Below are 24832 nucleotides of genomic sequence, written 5' to 3' on the forward strand. Positions count from 1 at the left end.
GCCGAAAAGGATCTTCTTTCGGAACGAGATGTTTATTGCTTTCATTAGGCTAGCGTTACATAGGATGTCGTCTCATCACAACAATAGGAAAGAGGCAATCTGGTCCCAGTGATACTTCCGTTCGGTTGATTGATGAAAATCCCAATGATTTGTAGAAGACTTCGCCAGTCAGCGTACTTAAAACCTCCACCACAACATCAGGGCCTAAATCGTTGGAAAGATCCTGCCATATCCTGTCCCATACGGCGCGGGCTACGCCCTGTCGCAGAAAGAGAGGATCCGTAGCAAAATGCCGAATGTGTGGAAGAGGAAGCGTGCGTTCGTAAGCAGCTGACTGGCCTTCGTTACCTTGAGTATCTTCAGCCGCGTTCGTTTCTGGGGCCGGAGTCCGTTTCGTCCAGCCGCCACAGCCGACGATTCGCCCGTGTGCTGGGTGCTGAACAACATACCAGGTGCCGCAGGTCAACAGTTCCGGTCGTGGACTGGTAATCAATGGTAGCGCCTTGGCAAGAGTCTCTGGGTCATAGTCTCTGATGAGAAGACTCGAATAGGACTCTTTTAACAGTCTCGCGGTAGCGTTGGCGTCGTCCAGGGTGGCTGGGCGCACGACCCATTCCGTTCTTGCATGAGCATGGTCCATGGATATCTTTTCTGTCTGATGCTGGTAGTAGACTGCAGATGAGCCGACCGCTCTCGGATTGGCAATAGGCGAGAATGATCGAGTGACAAGAGCTAGATAGGAAATAGATATCAAGCTTCCAAAGGCAGTGTACATGTTGTTCTTTGCGGACCTTATACTATTGGAGTTGGTCGATAAATGCAGCTCCCTGGTAAATTTCACAGTCAGTTTTTGTTTACAGTTAAAGGATGGAAGGTGGTGATCACGAACGTGGTCTTTGGGTATGATATGATATTCACTGTAAGTCTTTCAATTCGGTTTCTCCTTTCCACCCTGTCAATGCGTTTACGTTGGCAGTCAGTCAGCATCGGTTTGATTTTGGAATTGACTGTGACACGCGAAGCAAACCGGTTTGAAATTAGAGATTTTATGTCGTCACGGATTTTTGTATGCGATGGAGTTCAAAACAGCGCACAACATCCACTGGATTTCTCTTCATGACTAACAACCTACCATGTGGTCATGTGTCCTTACAAGATAAGAATCCACCATGCTTTCCTTTTCTACCTGAGTACGTTTCGGACGCTCTCTGTTAGGTCTTTTAACTGTAAATCGCTAACGAGAGTTCCAAAGTCCCACGTTTCCTCCCCTTCCGGCTGTGCATTTACTTGCTATAGTAGTACTCGATCGGACACTTCGTCTGATGATCCCGGAGCACAAAAAATCGACTCCAAGACTCAAGTGCCGTGGTTGACGATTCTTCTTCCCGCGTATAACGAAGAGTTACGAATTGAGCCTACTCTTATCGACTACCAGTCATATCTCGAGACGTCGGAGCTGTGGCAGGATCGAACGAGCATCTTGGTCGTTGACGATGGATCTCGCGACGGAACCATTCGCGTCTTAAAACGATACATGGCATCATCCAAAAGTACAATCACAGTAGAGTGTGTATCATTGTCGAGCAATGAAGGTAAAGGTTCCGCCATATCGTTCGGAATCCAGCACATTTTGCGAAAGCACCCAGTAAGTCTTATCTTAACAGCCGATGCGGACGGAAGCGCGGATATCAATGGGCTGCCTACTGCGTATACAGCATTGGTGGAGTTGTTGCAAAAGGACAAGTCAGGTACCGTACTTAATTGGGATCAAGCCGCCGTCGTTTCGGGCTATCGAACCCATGAGTCAGCGTCCGCCTCACGTCTGATTTTTCGCTGGGGGTTTCGGACGGTTGTCAAAATAATCGTGGGGGACTTGCGTGTCAAGGATAGTCAATGTGGATTTAAACTGATGACGTCCTCGGCGGCTAGCGTTCTTTATCGGGATCTGAATGTGAATGGGTGGAGCCACGATGTGGAGGTCCTTTATCGGGCACGTGAGCTTCAAATTCCCATCGCGGAGCGAAATATTCAATGGGAGGATAAGGATGGATCGAAACTTGTGGCTTCCCCCGGCGGTATTCCTGCCGTTGTCGTAAGGATGTTCTGGGAAGTTTTGCTAGTACGATGGGGCTACAAAATAGAAGGTTGGGAGGTTCCGAGCAATGACAGCGGTTCTTCTATTCCATAATAAGACTTTCAAAGGGTTTGTAGCCTGCAGTCTCCGTACCTGAATTCACAAGCCTTCAAACATTGGGAAAGTAGTGGTTTGTGCCGGCGAAGACCTTTTGATCAGACTATCACCTTATTTCGGACCATGATGGAAGGAGTCCAACTCGTGAACTTCTTACTTCAGAATAGGCATAAAGTTTTTTTGCACAGCACTACAGGAACAACTCTTGCCCCAAGAAAAGGAAGGGAGCCCCCAAGGGGCGTCAAATATTCGATCTGCTGTTTCCAGCGTCACAGTATCGCTAGTAAGCTTGCAATCAGCAACATCACACCGTCGGTAAAAACCTCATTGGTTGTGAAATGTGTCTCAGAACAAGAATACTCTGCGTAGCATTTTCATTGTATATAAACAATAGTTGTACAATTTTGCTTACGCTCTTTCTACCCAAATGTTTAGAAGTACAGCTTATAACACAAAAAGCGAAGAAAAACATCAGATTGAACTGGAATTTTCTGCACAGGCAAAGAGGTAGCTAGATAGCTAACCGTAAGAAGCAGTTTCGGAAACGGGCTGTAAATTCAAAGTTAGGTAGGACTGCGAATGCAGGTCGGGAGATATGTGGGGAGGTGATGAAATCATAATGGGTTATGATTCCCATTTGTCCCACAACTCTTTTCTCTCACCCTCGGTTCAGGTTTTCGGCTCCGTGTGGTCTATACTTGTACCGTGATAATTTTGCCGTGCTAATCTAACACAATTACACAAAGGCGCTGCACACCATGGCGGACCTCCTAGCCAAAGTGGAGTCCTCACCGGCTCTTCTTTTCGACCAGAATCCGGACACATCTGTCACAAAAGTCATTGTGCATCCAGTTGTTTTGCTCCATGTTCTGGACCATCACACACGACGACAGGAAGAATCCGGCCGCGTGATTGGGACCTTATTAGGACGTCAAAACGGCAATGTCGTGGAAGTAACCAACTGTTTTTCTGTACCGCATGCGGAGCGTGGCGAAGAAGTCGCAATTGGTAAAGATTTCAACAAAACCATGCTAGGTTTGCATTTGCGAGCGAATCGGAAAGAAACTGTGGTGGGTTGGTACGCGTCGGCAGCGAATGGTGATAGTGAATCCAATGGGGATTTGATCACAGATACATCGTCGTTGATTCACGATTTTTATGCGGGAGAAGCAGACGAAGGAGACCCAGTCCATTTGGTAGTCGACACACGACTGAAGGAAGACAGTTTGTCGATGCGAGCATTCAAGTCTTCTCAAATTGTTGTACAAGGCGAAGCAATGGGTAACTTGTTTCACGAGTTGAAGCTTTCGCTCAAGAGCAACGAGCCAGAAGCCATTTGTCTGAACCAAATGATTCGCACCGGCGGTGAATTGGTTGCAAGCAAGGACGAATCTAATTCAGCGAAAGCGCTGCAGATTTCTATGGAAAAGCTTTACGCTCTTCTCGAAAAAACTCTAGCATACGTAGACTCGGTAGTCGATGGGAAAACTCCTCCGGATGCCGAAGCCGGACGTCAGATTGCTGACACGTTGGCGACTGTTGCACGCGTTCGCCCTGAAGTATTTGACCGCCTTTTCCATGATAGCCTGCAAGACTTGCTCATGGTTTCGTACTTGTCCAACATTACTCGAACTCAAATGACCATTGCTGATAAGCTCAACGCGAGCCTGGGCGTGTAGAAGCACTACGAAGAGATCAGAAGAGTCGATATACGACAAATACTAACAATATGATAATACGAATACACCGTTCTGTCAAGACTACCATCGCTATGGGTTTCGTCCTATTCCTACACCGCGCGAAGATGTTAGCGAAAGTCACCATCGAAGCCTTGGAATCCGGAGAGCATGAGGACATTGTAGTACGATTTTTTCGCCACCCGGGATGTCCAGTTCCAAGAGCTCGTCAAACGACCATCAATACAGGACCCACCGTCATCACCGCTGCCGTCAAACCCATGTTTGAAGTAATCCGCAAGAACAGCCATTTGTAGTCTATGTTCTGACCCAAATTGTTCTTTTACGTAAGCATCAATCCGTTCATCTCGACACAACTCCGGTAATGATTGCAAGAAGCCAACAATCGGGTTCAAAAACCGCGGAATCTGGGTATATTTGTCGATAAATATGAGTGCGTTGGGAACATCGCGGTCGCCCAGGTGCACTACGCTCAGACCAACCCATGCCGCTCCAGCCTCTTGTTGAGTTTGATGCAAGAGCGTGTGCATCACTTTACGCACACGGGGACAATTCTGGACACGGTTCAAACCTTGACCAGTATTGTATAAATGGTATGTTTGTGTGGTCGAAAGCAAGTCGTTGTCGGCACAGACCCACAGACGATGCATATGCGCATGACCTTGGACCAAAGGCGGAGACTTTGCCAGACAAAGATAAATTGTGTGCTGTGCGAATGGGAAAGAGTTGGGCCGTCATTACTTCCAGAGCTGTATGCAGAGAGTCCGTACTTGGCGTAGCTGTTACTAAAGCCCCCGCGACTGCTACCACCCAATGCGAGCGTGAAGCCCGGTGTTTCCCGATGCGGATCAAAATTGTCCTCCAAATACTGCAACATTCTCTGCACAGGCTGAACGTTGCTTTCTACGTACGCAACAGCGTCCGCCAAGGAATCGATTGCCCGAAGGACATTTTCCGGCGATAGGCTGCCGGACGCACTATAGGTTTCGACGAGTTGATCGGTAACACGCCGTTTGCCCTCCACCATGGCTTGGACATGAGCACGATCCAGGCGTTGACCCGTGACGGGATCCCGATCGTGAATGTGTTGTACGGCACATTCAAGACGTGAATCTTGGAGTAGATCCGCGCAATTGTGTTCCTCGAGGTAGGGCTGTACGAGAACCATGTCTTTGTGCAGAGAAAAGCCTAGCGATTTTGCCACGGAAGGATTTTGCGCATCCTGTAGCAAATACATGAGTTTGCCGTACGTCGTCCTCATAGATGTTGGATTCAAAACCTTGTTTCGTCGTCCAATTTCAAACATGGTCTGAAAGAGTGCGGCATTGTCTACCGGATCCCGGCCTGCCCAAGACGTACGACTGCCGTTGGCTGCCGACGAGGTAGCCGCCGAAATTTTCTTTTTGGACTTTTTCAGCTTTAGCAATTTCTTCTTTTTCTTTCTCAACATTGTCTTCTGGGCATCCAAGTCTTGTTCCTGTTTGCCTATGAGTTCGGTAAGCTGTCGTTCTTGTCCGGAAGCCACAGCGAGGCCAGTGGCAATGTGACAACACTCGAGAATCCCTTCTAGAATCCGGCGGGTTTTCAATCCACCCCGACGTGCCGCTGCCGTCACGTCCACATGGTCAGTATATTCGGAAACATGCAGGGTTTGTTCCAGTACGTCCAAGAGGGACCGCTCTTCCGGGGTGAGACGCAGGGGTACCCACCGGGCCAAATCCGCAACCGAGATGAGAGTCGCGGACAACGACGAGACCGCGGTGGAAGAAACGCTCCCCACACTGCTGCTTCGGTTCGAAGAAGCAGAGGGCTGCAAGACCATCGCCGGAAATAACTGATTGAATGATTGTTGGTTGACTGATTGTTTATGTGCCCGTCTACGACTGATAGCGAGTCTGGATGGCACTTTCAAGGAGTAGCACAGCAACAGTGAACATAGGTAGACATGCCGATTGTGCGGAAGGAGAAATTGCTTGTGGGTTTGACTGTGAGAATGTATATTGTTAGGTTAGGTTTTCTTTCGTTGCCGATTTCCGATTTCTGTCGCGTGCACTTTCTCTCAGCGAGTCTCGAAGCAGACCAAAACTATAGAGATGTCATTGCATCGGACACGGTTGAATACTGTAATCTCAGACATACTGACAACGTCGGTCACAAGACCCTGCGGTCCATGGCTTCCCCGGGCTAGTAGCGGAAAATAACGTGCTAACGGTGTGTTGGCTAACCGTATTCACTATAGGAATTGTAAGCATCGCGAGACAATCTTTTCGGACCGGACTAACGGACACGGAACCAGAACCGAGCAAGCGGTCGTTCCACAGCCAACTCGATCTCGATCAACGTCCTACCATCACCGTACAAACCAAACAACTTGCCTCTTCGCCTGTTTCTCCATACCGTCGTCCTTCGTAACAACGAAAACAGTCAAACCCGACAATATGGTGGCTGCCAAATCTCGTCAAGACGATGAGCTCACGGAGTTGCTCACAAAGCTCTACACCATCCAGGAGGAGATTGGGGCCAAGCCCAAAAGCTCGGAAGATGAAAAGAGGGCCAAAGCCGAGAACGTTGCCGTCATGGGACAAGGCAAAAAAGCGCAAGCCAAGGGATCTAAATTTTTAGATCTCAAGAGTACCATCCTTGATCGGCTCAAGACAATTCACGGGCTACTCAAGGCAACCAAGGAAAAGGAGCAGGCTGGCTTTGGAGGTGACAACGCCAAGGATATTATTAAAATGCAAGCCAACGTCCGGGAGCACTTGCGTCAAGCCACGGACGAATGGAAAGAAATGGACGAAATTTACAAGAAGGAAGCCCGCAAAAAGAAATCTAAATTCACTCCGGAAGAACTCGAGGTACAGTCGGAACTTGTCCGGCGGTTGTACGCGGAGATTGATAAGGTGAAAGAAGTACAAATGCGGGGTTATACCCGATCACGTCAACCCGATGCTGCAGTTAGTCTCAACACCAAAGCGCTCTATACAGACTCGGGTACGTTCAGAAAGAGGGCCTCTTTACCAACGACTTTATCCACATCCTCAATTTCTTACCCACCTCGATTATTTCAATACATGTATACGTGTACGTTTCTGATGACGGAAAGCATCTAGTAGTAGAAAAGGTGGTAGCAAAAGTGCCTCTTGGGCTGGCACGGGCGGTGGTGGCGGCGTTGCGATGACGGATAATCAGCGCCAACAAATGCTGCAACTCGAGGAACGGGATGCAGATTTTGACAAACAATTGGACGAGATTGGCGAAGGCATTCTAGATTTGGCAGAAATCGCCGCACTCCAAGGCGAAGAAGTCAAACGCCAATCCGTCATGCTGGATGGCGTCAACAACAAAATGGACAAGGTTGGCGAGCGTATGACGTCGGTGAACTCCAAGATGAAGGAGACTCTGGATGAGGTGGGACGATCAGCCGATAAACTATGTGTGGATATCATGTGTGTTGTGCTCATGGTTGGCTTTGCGGCAGTCATTTACAACATGGTCAGCAACGACAGCAATTAATCAATGTATCAAGATCCAAGGAATGTGTTGATGTTGTCTGGTGCGGGGCACGTTAAGCTGACATTCCTAAACTCTTTGTCGCCTTCTTTCCCTCAGTGTACACATAATTATATCACTATGGTCAGTAACGAAAGCAAACAATCAATGTAGCAAGGTTTGCTTTTATGCTTGCTGGAGGTCTCGTGGTGCTCAAGATTATCTATCTTTACAATCCCCGGACACCGACACCGTAATCGACTGGGTGTACCCACCGATTGCAAACCCACTTTTCACCACCATCCACTGGCATTCCAGCGTGGCGCATACGCAAGTCGGTATTCAGAAACATGTCGGCTCCATCGTATGCGGGAGATCCAGGTTTTTCGTGCGTGTTCCAGAAAAAGATGGCGGAGCCTTGTCGCGGGGCGATCCGGATCTGAATAGCCTTGTCAGCGTGAACATCGGGAAAGAGGGTTTCCCCACCAATCGTCGGTGCCGCCAGGTAGATGAGGCACGTGGCTACGCGGCCACGTTTGTCCATTTCGTTGTACGCATCAATAGTGTCCGTGTGAAGCTTAAAGGACTGGCCGGTCTCGTAGCGCACGACTTGAAGGTTTTCCATATGATTGGCGGGAAAGCCTGAAATGGAAGATATCTTTTCGGCAATTATTCGGGAAGTTTCCGGAACTTGCTCGTCGTTGAGCCAGACGGTCGTACTTGTACGAATTGTGGAAGTCTCTTGTTCCGACCCCGTGGTAGAGCGTATCATTTTGTCCGTGCTGGTGGCGGTGTCGATTAAATTCTTGCACATGCTCGTTGAGAGAAAGTCATGGATCAACACTAGTGGTGGTTCGGACGAGACTACATGGGCTGTCGGCCTGGTATCGTCATCGTCAGTCTGTTGGGTAATGTCATCTAGACACGTTTGCACGTGCGCACGAACTTCTTCGGCCGTACGCTCCTTGCGCCAAAATTCGTGTGAGTGCGTACCAGTCACGATTTCGCTGACGAGAGGTCGAGTGTGGGGCTGGAAAGCAAGCTTGCTATCTTCTCGAATCGTTCGAAATGTAGGCTTCAGGGACGGTGAACGAATCGAGAGGCTATGTAGATAGAAGGCCTCTGTCGTTCCGGCCATTGCTGTGGCCGACAGAAGTAGCAACGAGGTTCGTGATCGTTTGGTCATCCTTTCAGTGCTTACTTCCTGGATTACAGCTTTCGAAAGAGATGTTATCCACGAGCCTTGATACGGGGGGCGCTGACAATCGAGGGGGTTCTGCTCGAAAATCTCCGCTCTGTTTGCTTTGTACTCGTAAGCAAATCAAGCGACGCTCATGTTGAATGTGAAATCTCGACAATGGGATGTTTCTATCTCTTGGTCCATGTGTGATAGTAGTAAAGCGTCCAGAGAACTGACGACACGATATTGCCCAAAATACTTCATTTGGTCAGCCGGTATCTTTGCTCTATAGACATCTTTGATTGGCTTGTAAAGTCCATTTGAAGGTGACCAGTGGTTCGTCTCGTGGTCACTGACCACACGATACAAATCCACCTCCGTCTTTTCCATTCCCCTACCCCTCTTACACCTTCTCTGTGAACCAGCAAATCGAGAACCAATCCGATTCATAGAAGGTTGTTGTGCCAAACAGTAAAACAATCGTTGGCCTGCTAGTGCTCTACGAGGTGCTCTTTCCCAATCAGTGATTACCAACTAGAAGTGGAAAAAGAGCTCCCGCAGTATATCTTAGAAAAGTTCTCCTTGAAATGTTGCAAGAGAGAAAGATACTACCTCTTCCATCGTTGCATAGAGAAAGGAAAGTGGCGACGGATGACATACGCACCGTCTGCAACATCTAGAAATATGCCAAAGTGTCGCTTGTGCTACAAACGCAATTCTAACACGACAATGGTGACAAGAAAAAATTTCACAAGATTTGTATTGCTGTTTATGTTCTGACAGTTAGCAACCCGACGTCAACAAAAAGCAGCAGAAAGTTCCTAGTCCGACGACACACAGCATACAGTATCGATAATGTTGACGAGTGCAAAAGCTACGGCTGATCAGTCGGCCATTTCGAAAGACATACTACCTTCATCGGGAGGTGGAACCTCGGCAAGCATGCAGGTAATCCAATCGTCCCACGCCGACTACATTCACAAGGTTGCGTTCGATACGTACGGTCGTCGGATGGCGACTTGTGCGGGTGATCGATTCGTCCGCGTGTGGGACTTGACGGATGAAGGGACCTGGAGTTTGGCCGCACAGTGGCAAGCGCACCGGGGAGCTGTGACGAGCATTAGCTGGGCGCATCCTGAATTCGGATCTCTCTTGGCAACCTGTGGAAGCGATCACGACGCCAAAATCTGGGAAGAACGACACGCAACCCATAACGCCGCGACTGCCAACGGCTCCACGACTGCGGCCTCCTTGGCTTCTCGCTGGACGATCCGGGCCGCTTTGACGGAAGCCCGTCGGTCCGTGACGTGTGTAGAGTTTGCACCGCGTCACTGGGGACTAAAGCTCGCTGTGGGTTCCGCTGACGGATGCGTCCGCATTTACGAAGCCGTTGATGTTATGAACCTGTCGCAATGGCCCCTCGCTGCGACCTTGCAATCCTTCGCCGAAGGCAATCATTTGGGCTGTACCTGCTTGAGCTGGTCGACCGGACGCTTCGAACCACCCACGCTCGTAGCGGGGGGTAGCCACGTTGTCATTTACCGCTACAGTGAATCAGCACGGTCGTGGTTACCCTTACTCCAGTTACCACCGCCGGAAAAGGGCGACGTCTTGGATGTTGCCTGGGCGCCTAACGTGGGACGACGTTTTCACCTCATTGCGTCGGCAGAAGATCAAGAACTGCGCATTTATCGCTTAGCACGGGAAATGAATATCGAAAGTGGCAATGCTGGAGCCCCGGGGACAACGGAGACCAATCTGACCCTGGAATCGCCACAGACTATTAACACGAACGCTTGGCGATGCCAATGGAACGTGACTGGCACAGTTTTGGCGAGTTCCGGAGACGGCGGTGTAGTACAAATGTGGAAAGCCAACAACAACGGACACTTCGAATGCGTATCAACCATCCAAGGTGATTTAAATGACGTTGGTGCTGTCACTGAATCAAAATAAGTAATCTTCGGAAATGATCTAACTGCAAGTACCCCGTCGTTGCTTTAGTATGATGGTGCGATATTGTGTTTATTCTAGCTTTCAAATTTCGGGTTGCAAAAGACTTGAACCGAGTGGGGTTGAACTTGTGCTTGAATTGGCCCGTCCTCCACGGCCTCTCCGTCGATATCGTTGAACGATCCTGGAGTTTCCTTCACTAGACGATAGGCTACACACTGCACAAACTCCACGCCGGGCATGCCCACATGATTGCCCGATTCCAGCGCCAACAGAATCCGAGTCATGCGATATCGTGAAACTCGTCCACGTACAATCATGATTTCAAAGATTCCGTCCTGAAACTTTGAATTCGGCGAATGATACGTGTGCATGGCGGCGTGGGTGACATGGGAAGCCCAAAAGAGATAAAAACCATCCTCCACAGTAGTCCAGGTTGAGGGGACTGGATCCGACAAGGCCGGTATCGTGATGGTGTTATCGGCGGTCGCCTCCGTGGCGGGTAAATACGAAAAGGTAGCTTGGTAGCGGCGCAGGGCCAATATCCGCAAGACGGCCCAAATATCATTGCGAGGTTCGCCCAGCCAGTGCAAAACTTCCGATTCGATATCGATATCGGCAATAATTGCCCACGAAAAGGTCAGGAATGAAGAATAGGATTTGGTTGTAGTTTGGTACCGCGACGTATCGTGCCAACAGGACTGGCCCTTGGCCACTAAGAACGTTTCGGCCACAATTCCGTAACGTTCGTGACTACCGTGGGCCAAACTCGTCGAAAAGCCGTTACAGGAACCACATCCAATCACACCGATCTTAAGTTTTTTTAGCAGTTCGTCCTTATCAGCGCGGGCGAACAACCCATTATATGCTTCGTGCACAACACCGTCGCCGCCCATGAGCACTAAACCGTCGTAGCCAGCAATATCCTCTTCCGTAGACGACTTCGCCATGCGTTCCTGAGCATGATTCGGATGCGTCGTGATGCAAACATCGACTTCAATTCCAGCCTGCTCCAGCATGGGCTGAACCTGTGTTTCGCATAGTTTTCCTCCACTGCGCTTCGGACCCGATTGGGGATTGACAACGATCAAATAACGCAGAGGAGAAACAGCGCTCGGTTGCTGAGAGGAGCATAGCTTACGTAGGGCAGCCACCACGGTCGAACAGTCCTGTAGGTCTTCGGTAGGAGCCAACTTAAACGTGCGATGATGCGCATGTCGAAAGCCAAGTTTAGATAAAGTGTCAGCGGTCGGACGTGCGTACTTGGGATCAGGTTTCGGTTTGTAGGTCGTAACTCCGTACCGATTCAAGAATGATGGTTTAGAGGGATCCTTACGAGGGTAGACAAAGAGCGTCAAAAGCGCGGAGCCTCGAGAATCAGCCAAGCCGTCAGTAGTAGGTTCGTTGGTGGCTCGAATGAATGTGTTCTCTTCCCCTTGAGCGCTCGCTTGGGAAGTCGATCTAGCTGCACCGAAACGATCGGTGGTTTGAATTTCCAGTTTGACCCCAATCATGTCATCTGGATCGATGATGTCCAGTATTTGCTCACCGTCACGATTGTCGTCCGTGGATGTGGACGTCACGACTAGCAATAGTGCTTTGGTGGTATCGTACTGTAGCACACAATGCTCGGCGGACACTTTACATGCGGAAGGCGCCCGAAGCTGCAGCCGGTTCGCGGCTTCCGTCGGCCAGTCTGCAGTTGCCAGGCTGGACGATGCGAAATGTGGAGGAACATTCATGAAAGCGCGTGTCAAGCTGGGATCAATGATGGAGTTGCCAATGCTGGTGTCCCGAGTTGCGAAGTCTTCTCTTACTGCTACAGCGGCCGACGAATCACAGCAACAACAGATAGCAGGCATGCAGGCCTAAAGCAGTCCAGTCTACAAGTGCCGAGAGAAATGATTGGAAAGCCTTGCTCTTTCGGTTTTCGAATAGAGCAGAACGATTGACGGGGAGCGCTTAAGGGTCGTCGCTGCTCGTGGGGGTGCTGCGATACGTTATTGCAGTTACTTTGGAACTGTAAGAAAGCATTGTAAAAGCAACTCTGGATGATGATTTCTTCACAGGCAACAACCCATAGCGTGTTTACGGAACGCACTTTGCACCGGTACGCGACTACCTTAAATTACTGTCGTGTTCTCTCTAGCTTAGTATATTTAAGAAACATGCGTCGGAATGACATGAGAGGATTTCATCCGAGAGAATAGGTATGCAAAATGCAACTCACAGTAATTAGTAGTGTCATGTCGTCCGTTTCCCCCCGGAGTAGCATTTACGGCTATTAACGGTAACTAACAGTAACGTAACGTCGATATCGTTTCACGGCTTGGAACTCCGATGACACCGGCATTTCAACACCACCGCCATTCGTCTCGTCATCCTAGTCCGACGGTGAGGCTGTACAAACTGACTGGGAGTGGGAAAAGGGGCAACAAGACGAGCTTGTCATTTCCAGACTAATTTCGATATCAGCGACTGAACTTCGTGTCTCTTTTACGCTGGTCGATTCCTACGAAAGACACTTCATACTTTCGACAGTCCATCATGGCTCCACCAAGTCGAAAACGTGCAGCGCCGACAGAAACAGCCAAAACCGGCAATGTCTCAAAAAGAATCATGACAGGCATGGCGCTCAAAAAGGAATCCTCTGGCTCGTACGCCGTTCAAGGTGCGGCACGCTCCGAAGGCTCTGGTCACCCACTCAAAGATCGGTTCTTGGCTGTCTTTGTAATCCCCGAGTTCAAGTCCGGTATTTCCAACTCGACTCTCAAAGAACGCTTCGGCGATGCCGATTACATCAAACTGGTACCAATTATCAATGAGCTGACTTCTCAATCACGTCTGGTCATGAGCAAAGTCGGTGAAACGGAACTGTTTTACAGTCTGGTTTCGGAAGACGTCGCCTCTAGGTTTCATGGGTTGGACGCATCTGCCCGCATGGTGTACCAATACATTGAACGGGCAGGCAATATGGGTATTTGGACCAAGGATCTACGAGTCCAAACATCTATTCAACAACAGGCACTCAACAAAATTTTCAAAACTCTAGAATCTCGACAACTGATCAAGCCAGTAAAGTCGGTCAACGCCAAATCAAAAAAACTATACATGCTATACGATCTTACTCCGTCGACCGAACTTACCGGTGGCGTCTGGTACAGTGACATGGAGTTTGATCACGAGTTTATTTCAGAGCTCCGCAATTTTCTGTTGTCCTGTGTTCGACGCATGAATGGCGGAAATGGCGTCACGCTGCCTGAAGTTCGCGAAAAGATGATCCAAGGAAAAGTTAGCCGAGTGCAACTCGCCATCAACGAACTTCGCCAACTCATGCAGACCCTTGTGTACGATTATCTTGTGGACGAGGTGGAAACTGAAGATGAGACCGAAGTAATGTACTTGCAAGCCCGACGGGTCACTCCCATGTGTAGTTTTAAGTGGTGGGATTGCCTGTCTCCCGACTTTCAGTATCGGGCCATTCAGTTCGAAGACAGTGTGACGCTCGCTCCACACGAGCCACACTACCACACAGCTTGATAGTAGCTTTGTATTCCATCGCAATCGTTTCCTGTTATCATGACTGTCGATAGATAAACTCAGATTACACCTCGGGGATTAGAATGTCTCTGTAAAAACGGATTTTACATATTATCTGGAAAAATGTATAGCGAGGGAGAAAGTAGGCAAGAACGATGCTTCAACGAGCCAAATCAATATTGAAGTCCAAATCGATGGATTCCTTGGACGCTTGCGATCCTTCCTCCAAAATCGTGTCGCAAGAGGCTGTTTGCGTAGCATCGGCAGAACGAATTCCACTGCAAGAGGCGCTTCGTGATCGTCCGGGAGACTGCACCTCCAATGGTTGCATCATAAAAGCGTGACCTTGACTACTACGAATAGGAGCAGCAAACGATGCAGAGCGTGGTCGACCTTCTTTGCGTTCATCCCGAAGATCAAAGGCTGGCTGCTGTTGCGTCGCGCTGACACCAGACCTCTTCAACCCAAGCTGCTTATGAGTTGCTTCTGATGCTGCCATCTTCATGTAAGAGCCTCTTACAGAATCTAAACTCTTAGCCAAGATGCTGGTATCGAACAGCATGGGAGATATTGATCCTTCCGTAGAAGCTGCGGGGTCACCAGCCACAGCAACAGCAAAAGGCAGTCGGTGTTGTAACTCTACGTTTTTTTGATGATTGCTGAACTGGAGTCTCTTGATCGGCGGATGCTCTGTTCCTATCGATTTCCTAGGAGGTGGCGGAGGCATGATACTTTTCTTCACCAAAGGAACAATTTCGTTGTCACTGTTGAGCATAAAGGACGAGACTCCTTTGCGCGAAGAAACTTTCTTCGTCGTGGATACAGTTGACGAACGGGCGCTGGAAGTACTAGAGCGTTCCAAAGTACTCCTGGCCTGCCGGGCGACCAGATAGCAGACGAGGCACACGTGCTGCCGACTCAGATCACGTCGACCGGGTGCTTGTCCGACTTGTTTGGCGCGAATTGCTCGACACCGACGGTAGTGTGCGAGAAGCTTCCGAGCCTGATCACAGCCGTGATAGCCAGTTGGACATTCGAAGCCGACTCCAGCAGCACAAGTTTTGATGTGTAAATGAAGCAATTTGGCTTCATGACAACCGGTGTGTGGGCATCTGTCCCCCAAAACGCAATTCTGTTGAAGAAAGATACCACTCAGATTTTAGAATTACAAAGGAGGGCAAAACGGAAACGGTTTCCCGCAAGAAAACCTACCTGTGCATGAAGTAAAGTCCAAATAGTCGAGGCTGCGCGCTTCGCTTTTACCACTACAGTCTCTACATTAGGAGTTCCTGTTGCCACCGACATCGCCCTTCGACGGCCTCCTCCATTCTGCGAGTCGGTCCTAGCAGCATCCGCACTTGCGGAACTACTCGTAGAATAATTGGACGTAGAGGCGGCATTTACGGCAGCATATTCAGCAGGCGTTGTTGCGGGATCTATTCTATCAACCATTGAATCTTCCCTGGATTCATGTAGCGTCTTAATTCTCTGTCACGGACCACTCACTTTTTTCGTTTTTCCTTGATGGCTAGATTTTGTGGCGATCCGTGCTTTCTTCGGGAAGAGTACCTCACTTTTTTCTGTGTTTTGAATGGCTATGAAACCGGGTGGTTGAGGTTTTTGTATCCCGGTGCGGTTTCGAAAAGTATCATCGACTGGCGTGCTCCTCGCCAGTTCTGAAGTTTTACCCTAACACGTAAAGAGGAATGGCTGCAACTCGTGGCTACGTACAAGGACGGACGATACATATATCGTCTGTGAAGGAAGGACGAACGAGAGGTCGGTATTACTGTATGAAAGTAGCTGCGAACAGAAAAGGGACCAAACGCAGACTTTACTACATAAGGGAACACAAATGACGTAAAGGGGACAGACGATCAATGCGTGCGTCCTAATAATGTCGTTCAGGGCTCATGGTCTTGGAACCCGATGTCTGTTTTTCCACACGTAACCGATCTTCGACTCGACCGCCAGGTGACGGACATTCTCATCGACAGCAAAAAACCGTTATTGTCGCGCTTTGGCACACCTTTTGCGGGACTACTGCTTACGAGTAAACCTGTGAAGCTGTGCTACTTCAGCTCATTGTGAAAACTCTATCGAACGCTACTGTTAGTTTTGTTTGCTACAGGTGCGTTGCAAACAACTTTGGTGGGTGGTTCGTCTCCGTTTATATTCGTCTACATGTCCATAGAAACGTGTTATTCACACGTCAGCAATTTGACACCATTTCGTCACCAATCGAAAAATTGCGATCCCCGCGCGGGTGTGCGGCAAGGAGACCTGACACCACAGACACAAACAGGCAGCAGCCGCGACACCGTTTCATGTGTGCTCGCAGTCTGTCTGCTTCAAACCCAAAATCATCGTCATCCATTACCCCCAATAGGCACACGACGAGTAATTAACACACATTCTACCTCTCATTCCTTCCGGCAGCTAGGAGAAGATATCCCTAGACAGCTTTGATCGGACCCTTTAGTTAGGACGATACCGATTAGGACTCGGTTTGCATCTATGTTGCAGTCGCCAGTTCAACCCTTAAATTGTTCATTGCGTGTTCGTAAAAAGTCGCCTACCGCCGACAAAAGCTTCAAGTGGCCTGCGGAATTTATCGACGATCAACTCAATCCACTCATGGACGATATGTTCGATGACGACGATATGGGGAGTGCCGGAGATGGCGGCAACGTGAAAGGGAGAAACAAGTCTAGGAGAGAGTTACCCGCCGGAGCTGTTGCCACGCTTAAGGCGTGGCTGCTCTCCCCCGAGCACTTCACGCATCCCTATCCAACGCCACAAGACCAAGTTATGCTTATGCAAAAGACAGGCATTGACAAGAAACAGCTCAAAAATTGGTTTACGAATGCACGCCGCCGAATATGGAAACCCATGCTAAAAAAACAGATTGAACAGGGAAAACTCACCGCAACGGGAGGGATTCCCGGGTCCATCCAGGGATTATTGATGCCCAGCATGGCAGGCGCTCCGGCTCCGAATGGATCGATGGACAATCCGCATTCGGTACAAGCGATGCGTGTGCATTATCAGCAAGTGGTAGATCAAACCCAAAGTCAGCAACAGCAGGTACGTTTGGTCATGTGTGGTTCCGAATGGGTGAATTGTTGAATGACCCGCTTCATTCTTACATTTTGTCCTTACTCAGTCCTCGTCGGGATCTACCGACATATACGGTAATTCGATCTACTCGTCGGCGCCCTCTAACGAACAAACGAACGATGCACACTACTACTCCTCCACACTCCCGTCAGATCAGGGTATGCAATCAAACCCTCAACTGTCAACGAGCAGCTCGATCGGCACCCTGCCTCAGCTGTCCTCAAGTACGCAATTGAGCAAAACCGACAGTCATGCTGTGCTCATGGAATTGTTCGCCCGTGATCAAGATCTCGTACGGCAGGCAACCGAGTCAGCGCGTCTGAAGGCAGAAGCCAAGCAACATCCTCAAACAACAAGCATTGCTTCACAGCAACAAGGCGCAAATCAAAATCCCATGAAAGCACCGTCTCACAATGCTCTTCCAAACGTGCCAACGCTGAACTCGTGGCCGCATTTCTCAAGCATCACATCGTTGAGTAATCTCGGAACTATTCCGGGTGTAAAGAGCGTCAGTTCACTCAGTGGAGCGGACTTAGCGAGCCAGGGGAATCTGAACAAAATGGGTAATCTGGCTCAAGTGAAGAGTATGGATTCCATAGGGAAAAATGACTCGTATGCGTTTCTGGAAGTGTTCTTTGGTGGTGACCGTAATTCAACAAACAATCTTAATGCAATGGGAGGTCGGGATCAAAAAGGAGCTACCAAACCTTCAGGCGATGAAGATAACGAGATTGGCTTGTCTTTGGAAGACGAATCGCCTTCGCAGTCAATGCGTAAGGAATATTCGTTGCCTGCGTCAGTGTCGGGGGCTCCTAGGCTGGCTGCTTTGTCGAGTATGGGGTCAGAAACGTCGAATACCGATACGGGAACTCTGAAACGCGCGTATGATGATGCTTTGGCAGCCCGTGGTCTCATGTCCGTAAGCAGAAGCTGTGAAAAACTTACTGATTTGGTGTTACCAGCGAAGATTCAGCGTACACTATCCCAGGAGTTCATCAATCGCGAAAAACATCAACAATACGGCCAGTATTCCTATCCACCAGCTTCGGCTCCAGTAGGTTTGGGCCAAGAAGGAGAGACCTCGCATCAGCATCCAGGACAACACGCTGTTGAAATGCCGGAAGAACGAAGTAGTCAGTATAAGCTGCATTATGGAAAGGACGGCGCATCTTCAGTTGATCCGAGTGAAGGGGATGGTCATGTCCAAGTTCCGTCGGAGACGATATGTGCGCTGTGCTCACAGACCAATGTCGACACTCAATTGCGTCCCTGTGGACACATGTTTCACGAGCGCTGCCTTAAACCGAGCCTGCAAACTCCAGTAGGGCCGCCCAAGTGTCCTATCGATCACATTCCAATGCAATCGGCACTCTTAGCCGTGCCAACGGACAATCCGCAGCCACAACAGCAGAAGCAGCAGAATTCTTGGAGCTATTCCAGCAACGGGAACTTGCAAACTTTATCCACAGAAAGCCCAGGGCTATAGTAATTGCGAGCGGACTTAGCCACTATGGGTTGCGCATTTTGTGTCAGTCTGCTATTCCCGAAAGCCGCTCAAGCTGAGCCGGTTCTGTTTCTCCTTTTAGCTACAAATCATCTTCGCTCATTAGTACAAGGTCAGTATTTTAAACAGCGTGCCAATAAGCTAGAAAGTAAACAATTTGTGTCATTGAAGCACAGTTCGGGCAGGTTAGAAAGACTCTTGGGCCACGTGCCTGCAAATCCTGATATAGATTTTTTCGAAACGTTTTTCCCGGATTACGTCATTGTTTAGACTGTGAAATTTTTCTATGAAAAATCCTTCGTGCATTGACTGTATCGAATGAAGGTAGGTAAGTAGGCGTATTCACCTCAATTTACATGGGGTTGTGCTTTGAACGTCGTATCGAGATTAAATCGAATGCGCCCCCTTTGTCAAGGGCACGGTTCTGCCATCGCTACCATCAAGATGGAGGCGATGGCTTTGGCTTAAAGAAGGATGCAATTCCACTAGTTTTGATTTTGGTCTTTTTCGTCGGAGTTTGGCTGTTTTGATGACTCTTCGCATTCCGTTTCGACAGAGAGGTAGGTGGTTTCTTGCGCGACGGGGATCTAGACGGTGAAGAATCCAATTTCTTGTCATTTTCCATCACGGCGAAAAACGATTGAATCGATTTTGGCTGCGGCAGTGCCTTAATAGCTTCCGACGAGCGAAATTTGGGTTTCGACATTTCCGACGTCACGGCATGCCAAGCCAAAAGGTTGTCTTTTGTATTTCGAGAGGCGTCTTCTAACTTGCGGTGGCATCTTTGCGTTGGATGTCGCAACCATTCCCAGGCCAAAGCGTCCTCCCATACACAAACTGGCATACGAGTATGTAGCCATTGTAGTGGCGGACAAGCTTCCGTGGTCACTATTGTGAAAGTATCGAGCGTATCGCCGTCCGCCAGTCCAGTAGGAACACTTGTCCATAAGCCCGCCAATAAAAGATACGGCCGAGAGGATGCTTTACAGTCAGTAGGAAGTCCCCGTTGCCTATTTTCTTCTGCTTTTTGGTTTTCGTGTTGCTTGCGGTAAACGAAATAAGGCTGTTTCTTTCCCACGACAGTTTTCCATTCAAAAAATCCGTCTACCGCAATCAAGCAGGTCTTGCCTGATGTCGCGAGTCGTCCAAAGGTCGGCTTGGTATAAAGGGTATCAGAACGAGCGTTGAACATAAGATTGCTAAAATGCTTGCCCATGCCGTCCTCGATCGGCTTCTCTTCGCTTCCACCCCGTGTTATTAAGCCCCAAGTCTTTCGCGTTGCGCGAACAGTGTCAAATTTGTCTTTCCAAAAGACGACTGCATCCATCCCAGGGCTGAGATTAAAATTGTTGCGCAACTCAGAAGACTCGTTGTCATGCAACGAAGAAAACATGGATTCCTTGACCACAGATAATGGCTTTGAGGATGAAGAGCTTCTTTGAGCATCAGTAGATTCCATGTGTTGCTGTTGCTTCTCTGGCCCCGAAAAATTCGTCGTACTACCAGCGTTCGACTTTGACGTAGTCTCGAGAGCTATTCCTAAACTTTTCGCGGCAGCTCGGACGGCATCTCCTGTTTGTGCGGTTCGGCCACACATGTTTGCCGTCGTCCGGCTGGACTAGGATAAAGCAAATGATCCTGAGTGCTGATCAAACGTAGCGAGCACGGCCGACGATCCAGGACGGAACAACTGACGCACTAGTAGACACTGGCAATCCCAGTATTTGTGCCATGGTCTACATCATAGAGCGCAGGACAGCGGCTATTCGGAACCCCTAACTTTATCCCACGATATGTCAGGGATCGAAGGTCCTCCGTACGAGAGCAAATAAGTACTGTGAGTGTCATACCGATGGGTCACTCGCTGCCGGCCAATAATTGCAAACTTTGAAGCCTTTTTGCGCTTTCGATTCTCTTACAGTTAGTCAACTCTACTAGCTAGCTAAAGGGGCATGGCTGTCCATGGCAAACATGAACCTTACATTAGATCCTTTCACGGAAAGCTCGGTTCGCAGTATTGACATTTTTCCCAAGTCACGTGCTAAAGAGATCGTTAACAGAAGCGAATCTGCAACAATCGAGTTTCTGAAAAATATAGTCCACAAGCAAATTATTCGCATTAAATACAAAAAATTCGTGCTGCTGGCGACTCTTAGACATAGAAACTTCAAACGTGGATTGTATGCTGCGACAAACAAGAACCCCAACGACATCGTAGGGAATCCTATGTTTATGTTACCGTTAGTTTGGCGTTTGGAGCATGACACCATTCTGCGGTGGATGGGCCTCTCGCGACGGACGAAAACAACTGCCGGTAGTACAGACGGCAGAATGAGATACAGAGGTTTTTGTTGGACTCTGACCCGACCGTGTAACCTCTGTATTTGCAGTGGGAAGGAAAACGAGGGCCTTCTCTTGACGTAGTACATAGTTTTGCTCCTAGTGTAATCAGCATCATCGTTTCCTATCTTTTTGGAGTGTACATTACGAACCATTTTCTTCTCTAAGCATAGCAGTGTATGCGCCTCAACGGCCCCTCCAAGTCCACCATTAAGCGTCGCGAGAGAACAGCTCACCTCGTTAGTCCGCCAACATCATTGACAGCCCCTCATTTTACCTCCAAGTACGACTCACTGTCAACCACTTTTTCCCCGCGTTGTTGGTAAACTCTATTTTAGAGAAGTTGCGTTGACTATCCATCAACCTCTTATACAAAGGGCTTGCTTTCCCTTACATTAGTCGGATTTCAAGAGTCAGTGCATTTGCAAATACGAGCGAAAGAACTCAAATCCTTCCATTGCCACGTTTGCTTTTGACAAGAAAACTGCAGGAAGTACACGAAGGATAACGACGAAACTTTTGTCACATTTGCTTGCGACCATAGCATGAACGGAACAACGCCCGGGGGGTCTATTCCCTTGCAAAAAGGCGAGATTGATCACCACTCGCATACGGACGAGTTCGAGCGCCCCTTGTCCGCTCCTCCGCCCCCAGGTTTCGGCAGCGGTTTAGAAGAACGAAATCGGATTGCATCATCACTCTTTTGGCCGCAACCGGCCGCTCAACAAGAAAATCCTCATGCGCAATCACAAAAGACCGCCTCGACTTCTTCATCGAAAGACGGTACAGATACAGATTCGGGCAAACGCCGGACCTCCTCCTTCAGCAACTTGGCCGCAGTGCTGGGTACAGGCCTTGCCCAATCAATGGAAGATGCGACACACGAAGCCGCCCAACAGCAATTGCACCTACAGCATCATCATGAGGCCCTTTTGAACAACAGCAATAAGGATGATTTGAATTTACACCGTCAAACTCGACACGCGGCTTCTCGTTTGATCGGAGCGTCGCCTCCGAATTATGGTGATTTATTGCTACGTGCTCCTACTGGCAATCACGCTCTCGGTGGCGCCCCGGCGTCTTTGTTTGATTCACGATTGTACACAAAAAGCACTAATCCCACGACGAAGACATCGCCCTCATCATCGTTGGCCCAGGCTGCGGCGGCTGGAGGATCCCGCCACCTCAGCAGTCACGATGGGACCGCTATGAGTTCCTTTGGCTTTCCCACCTCGCTTAGCAATCCTTCGCCCTCTGTAGATTTTTCCGGCGACAGGCAACATTTGCTGCACAATCATACTAAAGACGCTCCAATGGAAATGTTTTCTGGACATAATGCTGCTCGCCGGGCCAAAGAAATTGTTACGGACCTGAGCGAACCAGAGAACGAGTCCCAGTATACAAGTGGACATCGCAGTTTGCCGTCAAAGTTAAATCACAACAACGGTACTAACCACAATAGCGGTATTCCGGAACTGGAAGAACACATGTCGGGTTTGTGGTCGACCAATGCACGCGAGTTTAAACCATCCAACTTCAACGATGGTGCGTCGGCAGCTTCGTCTATTTCCGATACCGTCGGTGCCGGCACCGAAGTTTCTGCCCGCCAAGCTGAAAGCGAACTTCGGCCTTATTTATGGGATGTGGATCGGAACAGATCATCTCGAACCTTAGCCGTTTTGCACAGTTCTTGGTTGCGCACGCCAGATGTCCGCAATGCGTGTGAAACATTTGGGGTACTCGAAAGTTTTCGGGCCGATTTCAGCACGAAAGGAATCTTCTTTGTGTCCTATTATGACATTCGGTCTGCTCAATATGCAGCTATTGAGTTGCAACCCATTCTACAGCGTCTGGCTGTGGTTCAGGGCAGTAGTGACGAAGTTATGGTACGCTACTGCTTGCCCCTCAATGCCAGTTCACAGTTTGACGAATCGCAAGTCAATATTCACGATCTGCCCGATGAAGTCGACGAGCATGCTTTGACGCATATGTTGTCCAGCTACGGTGCTGTGCGGAGCATTATTCCGCAAGGAGAAGGATCATTCGTGGTAGAGTTCCAAAACGTTCAGGATGCGAAACAGGCATTGCTGGAAATGGAAAGCTCTCAACCTTACGGGTCAAATGTAACTGTCGAAGTTGGTCTTAGAAATCCTACGGAACGCAAACGAGGCCGTGAACTTTTGACAGTGATATCACGATGGCGACACGGGTCTCGCAATACTTCCAATATTTCTGGTGTGGGGGCGGCTCAAAAATACACCAGTATGCAACAGCAAAGCTCATGCTCGTCAAGCGATCGTTGGAGACCACTCTCAGTTAACAGTGGAGCCTCGCTACCCGGTATGTCTGCAGATCGGACGTTTGGTGGGGGTGGAGCATACGGACGCGCCCAAGAAGTGCCGACAAGTACGACACAGTTGATTCTTGGTCAGGATGGACGATACATGCAAGTGGTCGTGCAGAACCCTCCTTTTCCCGGGATGGATCATCGACAAGCACCTCATCAGCAGATTGTGCATGGACCGAACGGCCAGATTTATATAACGAGTGTTCCACAAATGGGCCATCAGGGCGGACCTGTTTATTTACAGTCGCAGCACCAGGCATTTCCTGGTGAAATGGCAGCGAAATCAGGTTACACAGACGGCCCTCGCCGACAGAACGGTTCCGTGAGCTCACACTATTCGTTACACTATATTAGTGACGCGAATTCAGCCAGCGGTTTGTCCGGACGATCCCATCGATCTTCGCATTCCGCCAGCGAAGACAAGGATAATCGTCATTTGACGATGGACTTGGACGCTGTGGAGGTTGGGCATGACACTCGAACCTCTTTGATGGTCAGAAACATACCCAATAAGTACACCCAGCAGATGCTTCTTACCGAGTTTATGGACAACGGCCACGGCCCTGGAGTCATCGATTTTTTCTATTTGCCAATCGATTTCAAAAACAGGTGCAACAGAGGCTACGCTTTCATCAACTTTGTGGACTTTAAGGACATTCTACCGTTTCACCGTCGCTATTTCGGAAAGCACTGGCGGACTTTCAACAGTGACAAGATCTGTGACATAACCTACGCACGAATTCAAGGCAAGGGCGCCATGCTGAAGCGATTTGAGAATTCGGCACTGATGGAAAAGGATGATGAGTACAAGCCTCTCGTTTTTGTGAGCGATGGTCCAGAAAAGGGCCAGCGCCTTCCCTTTCCTGATCCCAACAAGCTAACGTAGCCCGAACCACCTCTATTTTACATCATCAAACATAGAAGACAGATTTAGACCATGCGATCGCAAAGATAGACAATCCGCTCGGTTTTGTTTAATCAACTCATTTTGATACACGAGTTGCTTAGCTAGACTTGTCTTCGTTAGCACCCGAAGAAAAAGAACGGCACTGGTGCTCTTTGAACTTTTTACCGTAAACGCCTGATCAGCAGTTTTCACGTCGTTCGGCCCATTCAAGGGCCAGTCTGGAGATAAGGGGAACAAGACAGGCGAGTTTCTTGACAACGAGGTCCTTGCACCTACTAGCGGGCTTCAGAGAAATAGTTTTACTTCGAATTTTTGTTCTCATTTTAGGTAGGTTCGATAGCGTCACATACATCTTTTCAGCAATCAAAACGATCTAAATGTAGATGCTTTTTACAGCTACGCACAAAACTAGCTCATTTAAAGCTGTAGACCAATGACTTAGGCCAGTCAAAGTTTTTGATGTGACAGATGACCCCAGGCCGGCCGAGCGTGATTGATCAATCGCAGAGTAAGAAAAACAAACATGGTGTCAAACTTAAGGCAAATGCTTATCCAAAATAAACA

General features: G+C 49.0%; 12 protein-coding genes across 12 annotated transcripts; 6 read left to right on the plus strand and 6 right to left on the minus strand.

The window, feature by feature from the left end:
• Positions 1 to 55: 55 nt before the first annotated feature.
• On the minus strand, positions 56 to 961 carry PHATRDRAFT_44801 (predicted protein; the record flags this gene model as incomplete). The annotated part of the gene is made up of 1 exon (XM_002178931.1): positions 56 to 961. Exon 1 carries the CDS (start codon positions 773 to 775, stop codon positions 56 to 58), a length of 720 nt encoding a protein of 239 aa, XP_002178967.1. The 5' UTR covers positions 776 to 961.
• A 155-nt stretch (positions 962 to 1116) lies between these two features.
• PHATRDRAFT_34317 (dolichol phosphate glucosyltransferase) lies at positions 1117 to 2188 on the plus strand (the record flags this gene model as incomplete). Its single annotated transcript, XM_002178706.1, has 2 exons — positions 1117 to 1190; positions 1300 to 2188. 2 exons carry the CDS (start codon positions 1117 to 1119, stop codon positions 2186 to 2188), a joined length of 963 nt encoding a protein of 320 aa, XP_002178742.1.
• Positions 2189 to 3027: 839 nt separating this feature from the next.
• On the plus strand, positions 3028 to 3870 carry CSN6 (COP9 SigNalosome subunit 6; the record flags this gene model as incomplete). Its single annotated transcript, XM_002178707.1, has 1 exon — positions 3028 to 3870. A coding segment is annotated over one exon (843 nt), but the record flags the coding sequence as incomplete, so codon positions are not given.
• Positions 3871 to 3998: 128 nt separating this feature from the next.
• On the minus strand, positions 3999 to 5828 carry PHATRDRAFT_44803 (predicted protein; the record flags this gene model as incomplete). Its single annotated transcript, XM_002178932.1, has 5 exons — positions 5437 to 5828; positions 4696 to 5259; positions 4570 to 4637; positions 4466 to 4549; positions 3999 to 4442 (listed from the first exon to the last, which is right to left on the minus strand). Exons 1-5 carry the CDS (start codon positions 5708 to 5710, stop codon positions 3999 to 4001), a joined length of 1434 nt encoding a protein of 477 aa, XP_002178968.1. The 5' UTR covers positions 5711 to 5828.
• Positions 5829 to 6123: 295 nt separating this feature from the next.
• PHATRDRAFT_44804 (predicted protein) lies at positions 6124 to 7549 on the plus strand. The gene is made up of 2 exons (XM_002178708.1): positions 6124 to 6879; positions 6992 to 7549. Exons 1-2 carry the CDS (start codon positions 6327 to 6329, stop codon positions 7399 to 7401), a joined length of 963 nt encoding a protein of 320 aa, XP_002178744.1. The 5' UTR covers positions 6124 to 6326; the 3' UTR covers positions 7402 to 7549.
• Positions 7550 to 7606: 57 nt separating this feature from the next.
• PHATRDRAFT_34321 (predicted protein) lies at positions 7607 to 8515 on the minus strand (the record flags this gene model as incomplete). The annotated part of the gene is made up of 1 exon (XM_002178933.1): positions 7607 to 8515. One exon carries the CDS (start codon positions 8513 to 8515, stop codon positions 7607 to 7609), a length of 909 nt encoding a protein of 302 aa, XP_002178969.1.
• Positions 8516 to 9502: 987 nt separating this feature from the next.
• Positions 9503 to 10477, plus strand: PHATRDRAFT_4700 (predicted protein; the record flags this gene model as incomplete). Its single annotated transcript, XM_002178709.1, has 1 exon — positions 9503 to 10477. A coding segment is annotated over one exon (975 nt), but the record flags the coding sequence as incomplete, so codon positions are not given.
• Positions 10478 to 10617: 140 nt separating this feature from the next.
• On the minus strand, positions 10618 to 12372 carry PHATRDRAFT_44806 (predicted protein; the record flags this gene model as incomplete). Its single annotated transcript, XM_002178934.1, has 1 exon — positions 10618 to 12372. A coding segment is annotated over one exon (1755 nt), but the record flags the coding sequence as incomplete, so codon positions are not given.
• Positions 12373 to 13057: 685 nt separating this feature from the next.
• On the plus strand, positions 13058 to 14050 carry PHATRDRAFT_34324 (predicted protein; the record flags this gene model as incomplete). Its single annotated transcript, XM_002178710.1, has 1 exon — positions 13058 to 14050. The coding sequence occupies one exon, from the start codon at positions 13058 to 13060 to the stop codon at positions 14048 to 14050; it is 993 nt and encodes a 330-aa protein (XP_002178746.1).
• Positions 14051 to 14210: 160 nt separating this feature from the next.
• PHATRDRAFT_44807 (predicted protein) lies at positions 14211 to 15622 on the minus strand (the record flags this gene model as incomplete). Its single annotated transcript, XM_002178935.1, has 2 exons — positions 15263 to 15622; positions 14211 to 15182 (listed from the first exon to the last, which is right to left on the minus strand). Exons 1-2 carry the CDS (start codon positions 15500 to 15502, stop codon positions 14211 to 14213), a joined length of 1212 nt encoding a protein of 403 aa, XP_002178971.1. The 5' UTR covers positions 15503 to 15622.
• Positions 15623 to 17219: 1597 nt separating this feature from the next.
• PHATRDRAFT_44809 (predicted protein) lies at positions 17220 to 20654 on the minus strand. The gene has a single exon (XM_002178936.1). It carries the CDS (start codon positions 20269 to 20271, stop codon positions 19114 to 19116), a length of 1158 nt encoding a protein of 385 aa, XP_002178972.1. The 5' UTR covers positions 20272 to 20654; the 3' UTR covers positions 17220 to 19113.
• Positions 20655 to 23803: 3149 nt separating this feature from the next.
• On the plus strand, positions 23804 to 24184 carry PHATRDRAFT_11144 (predicted protein; the record flags this gene model as incomplete). Its single annotated transcript, XM_002178711.1, has 1 exon — positions 23804 to 24184. A coding segment is annotated over one exon (381 nt), but the record flags the coding sequence as incomplete, so codon positions are not given.
• Positions 24185 to 24832: the final 648 nt, after the last annotated feature.

The sequence above is a fragment of the Phaeodactylum tricornutum genome, chromosome 5 (assembly GCF_000150955.2).
Source record: "Phaeodactylum tricornutum CCAP 1055/1 chromosome 5, whole genome shotgun sequence".
NCBI lineage: Eukaryota > Bacillariophyta > Bacillariophyceae > Surirellales > Neidiaceae > Phaeodactylum > Phaeodactylum tricornutum.

What these genes read in the sequence shown, in the direction of transcription:
- PHATRDRAFT_44804 (XM_002178708.1), top strand. Translation starts at nt 6,327, where the DNA reads ATGGTGGCTGCCAAATCTCGTCAAGACGATGAGCTCACGGAGTTGCTC. An exon ending in AGCGCTCTATACAGACTCGG is followed by an intron (nt 6,880 to 6,991) that starts GTACGTTCAGAA and finishes GATGACGGAAAG; the next exon opens with CATCTAGTAGTAGAAAAGGT.
- PHATRDRAFT_44809 (XM_002178936.1), bottom strand. Translation starts at nt 20,271, where the DNA reads ATGTGTGGCCGAACCGCACAAACAGGAGATGCCGTCCGAGCTGCCGCG.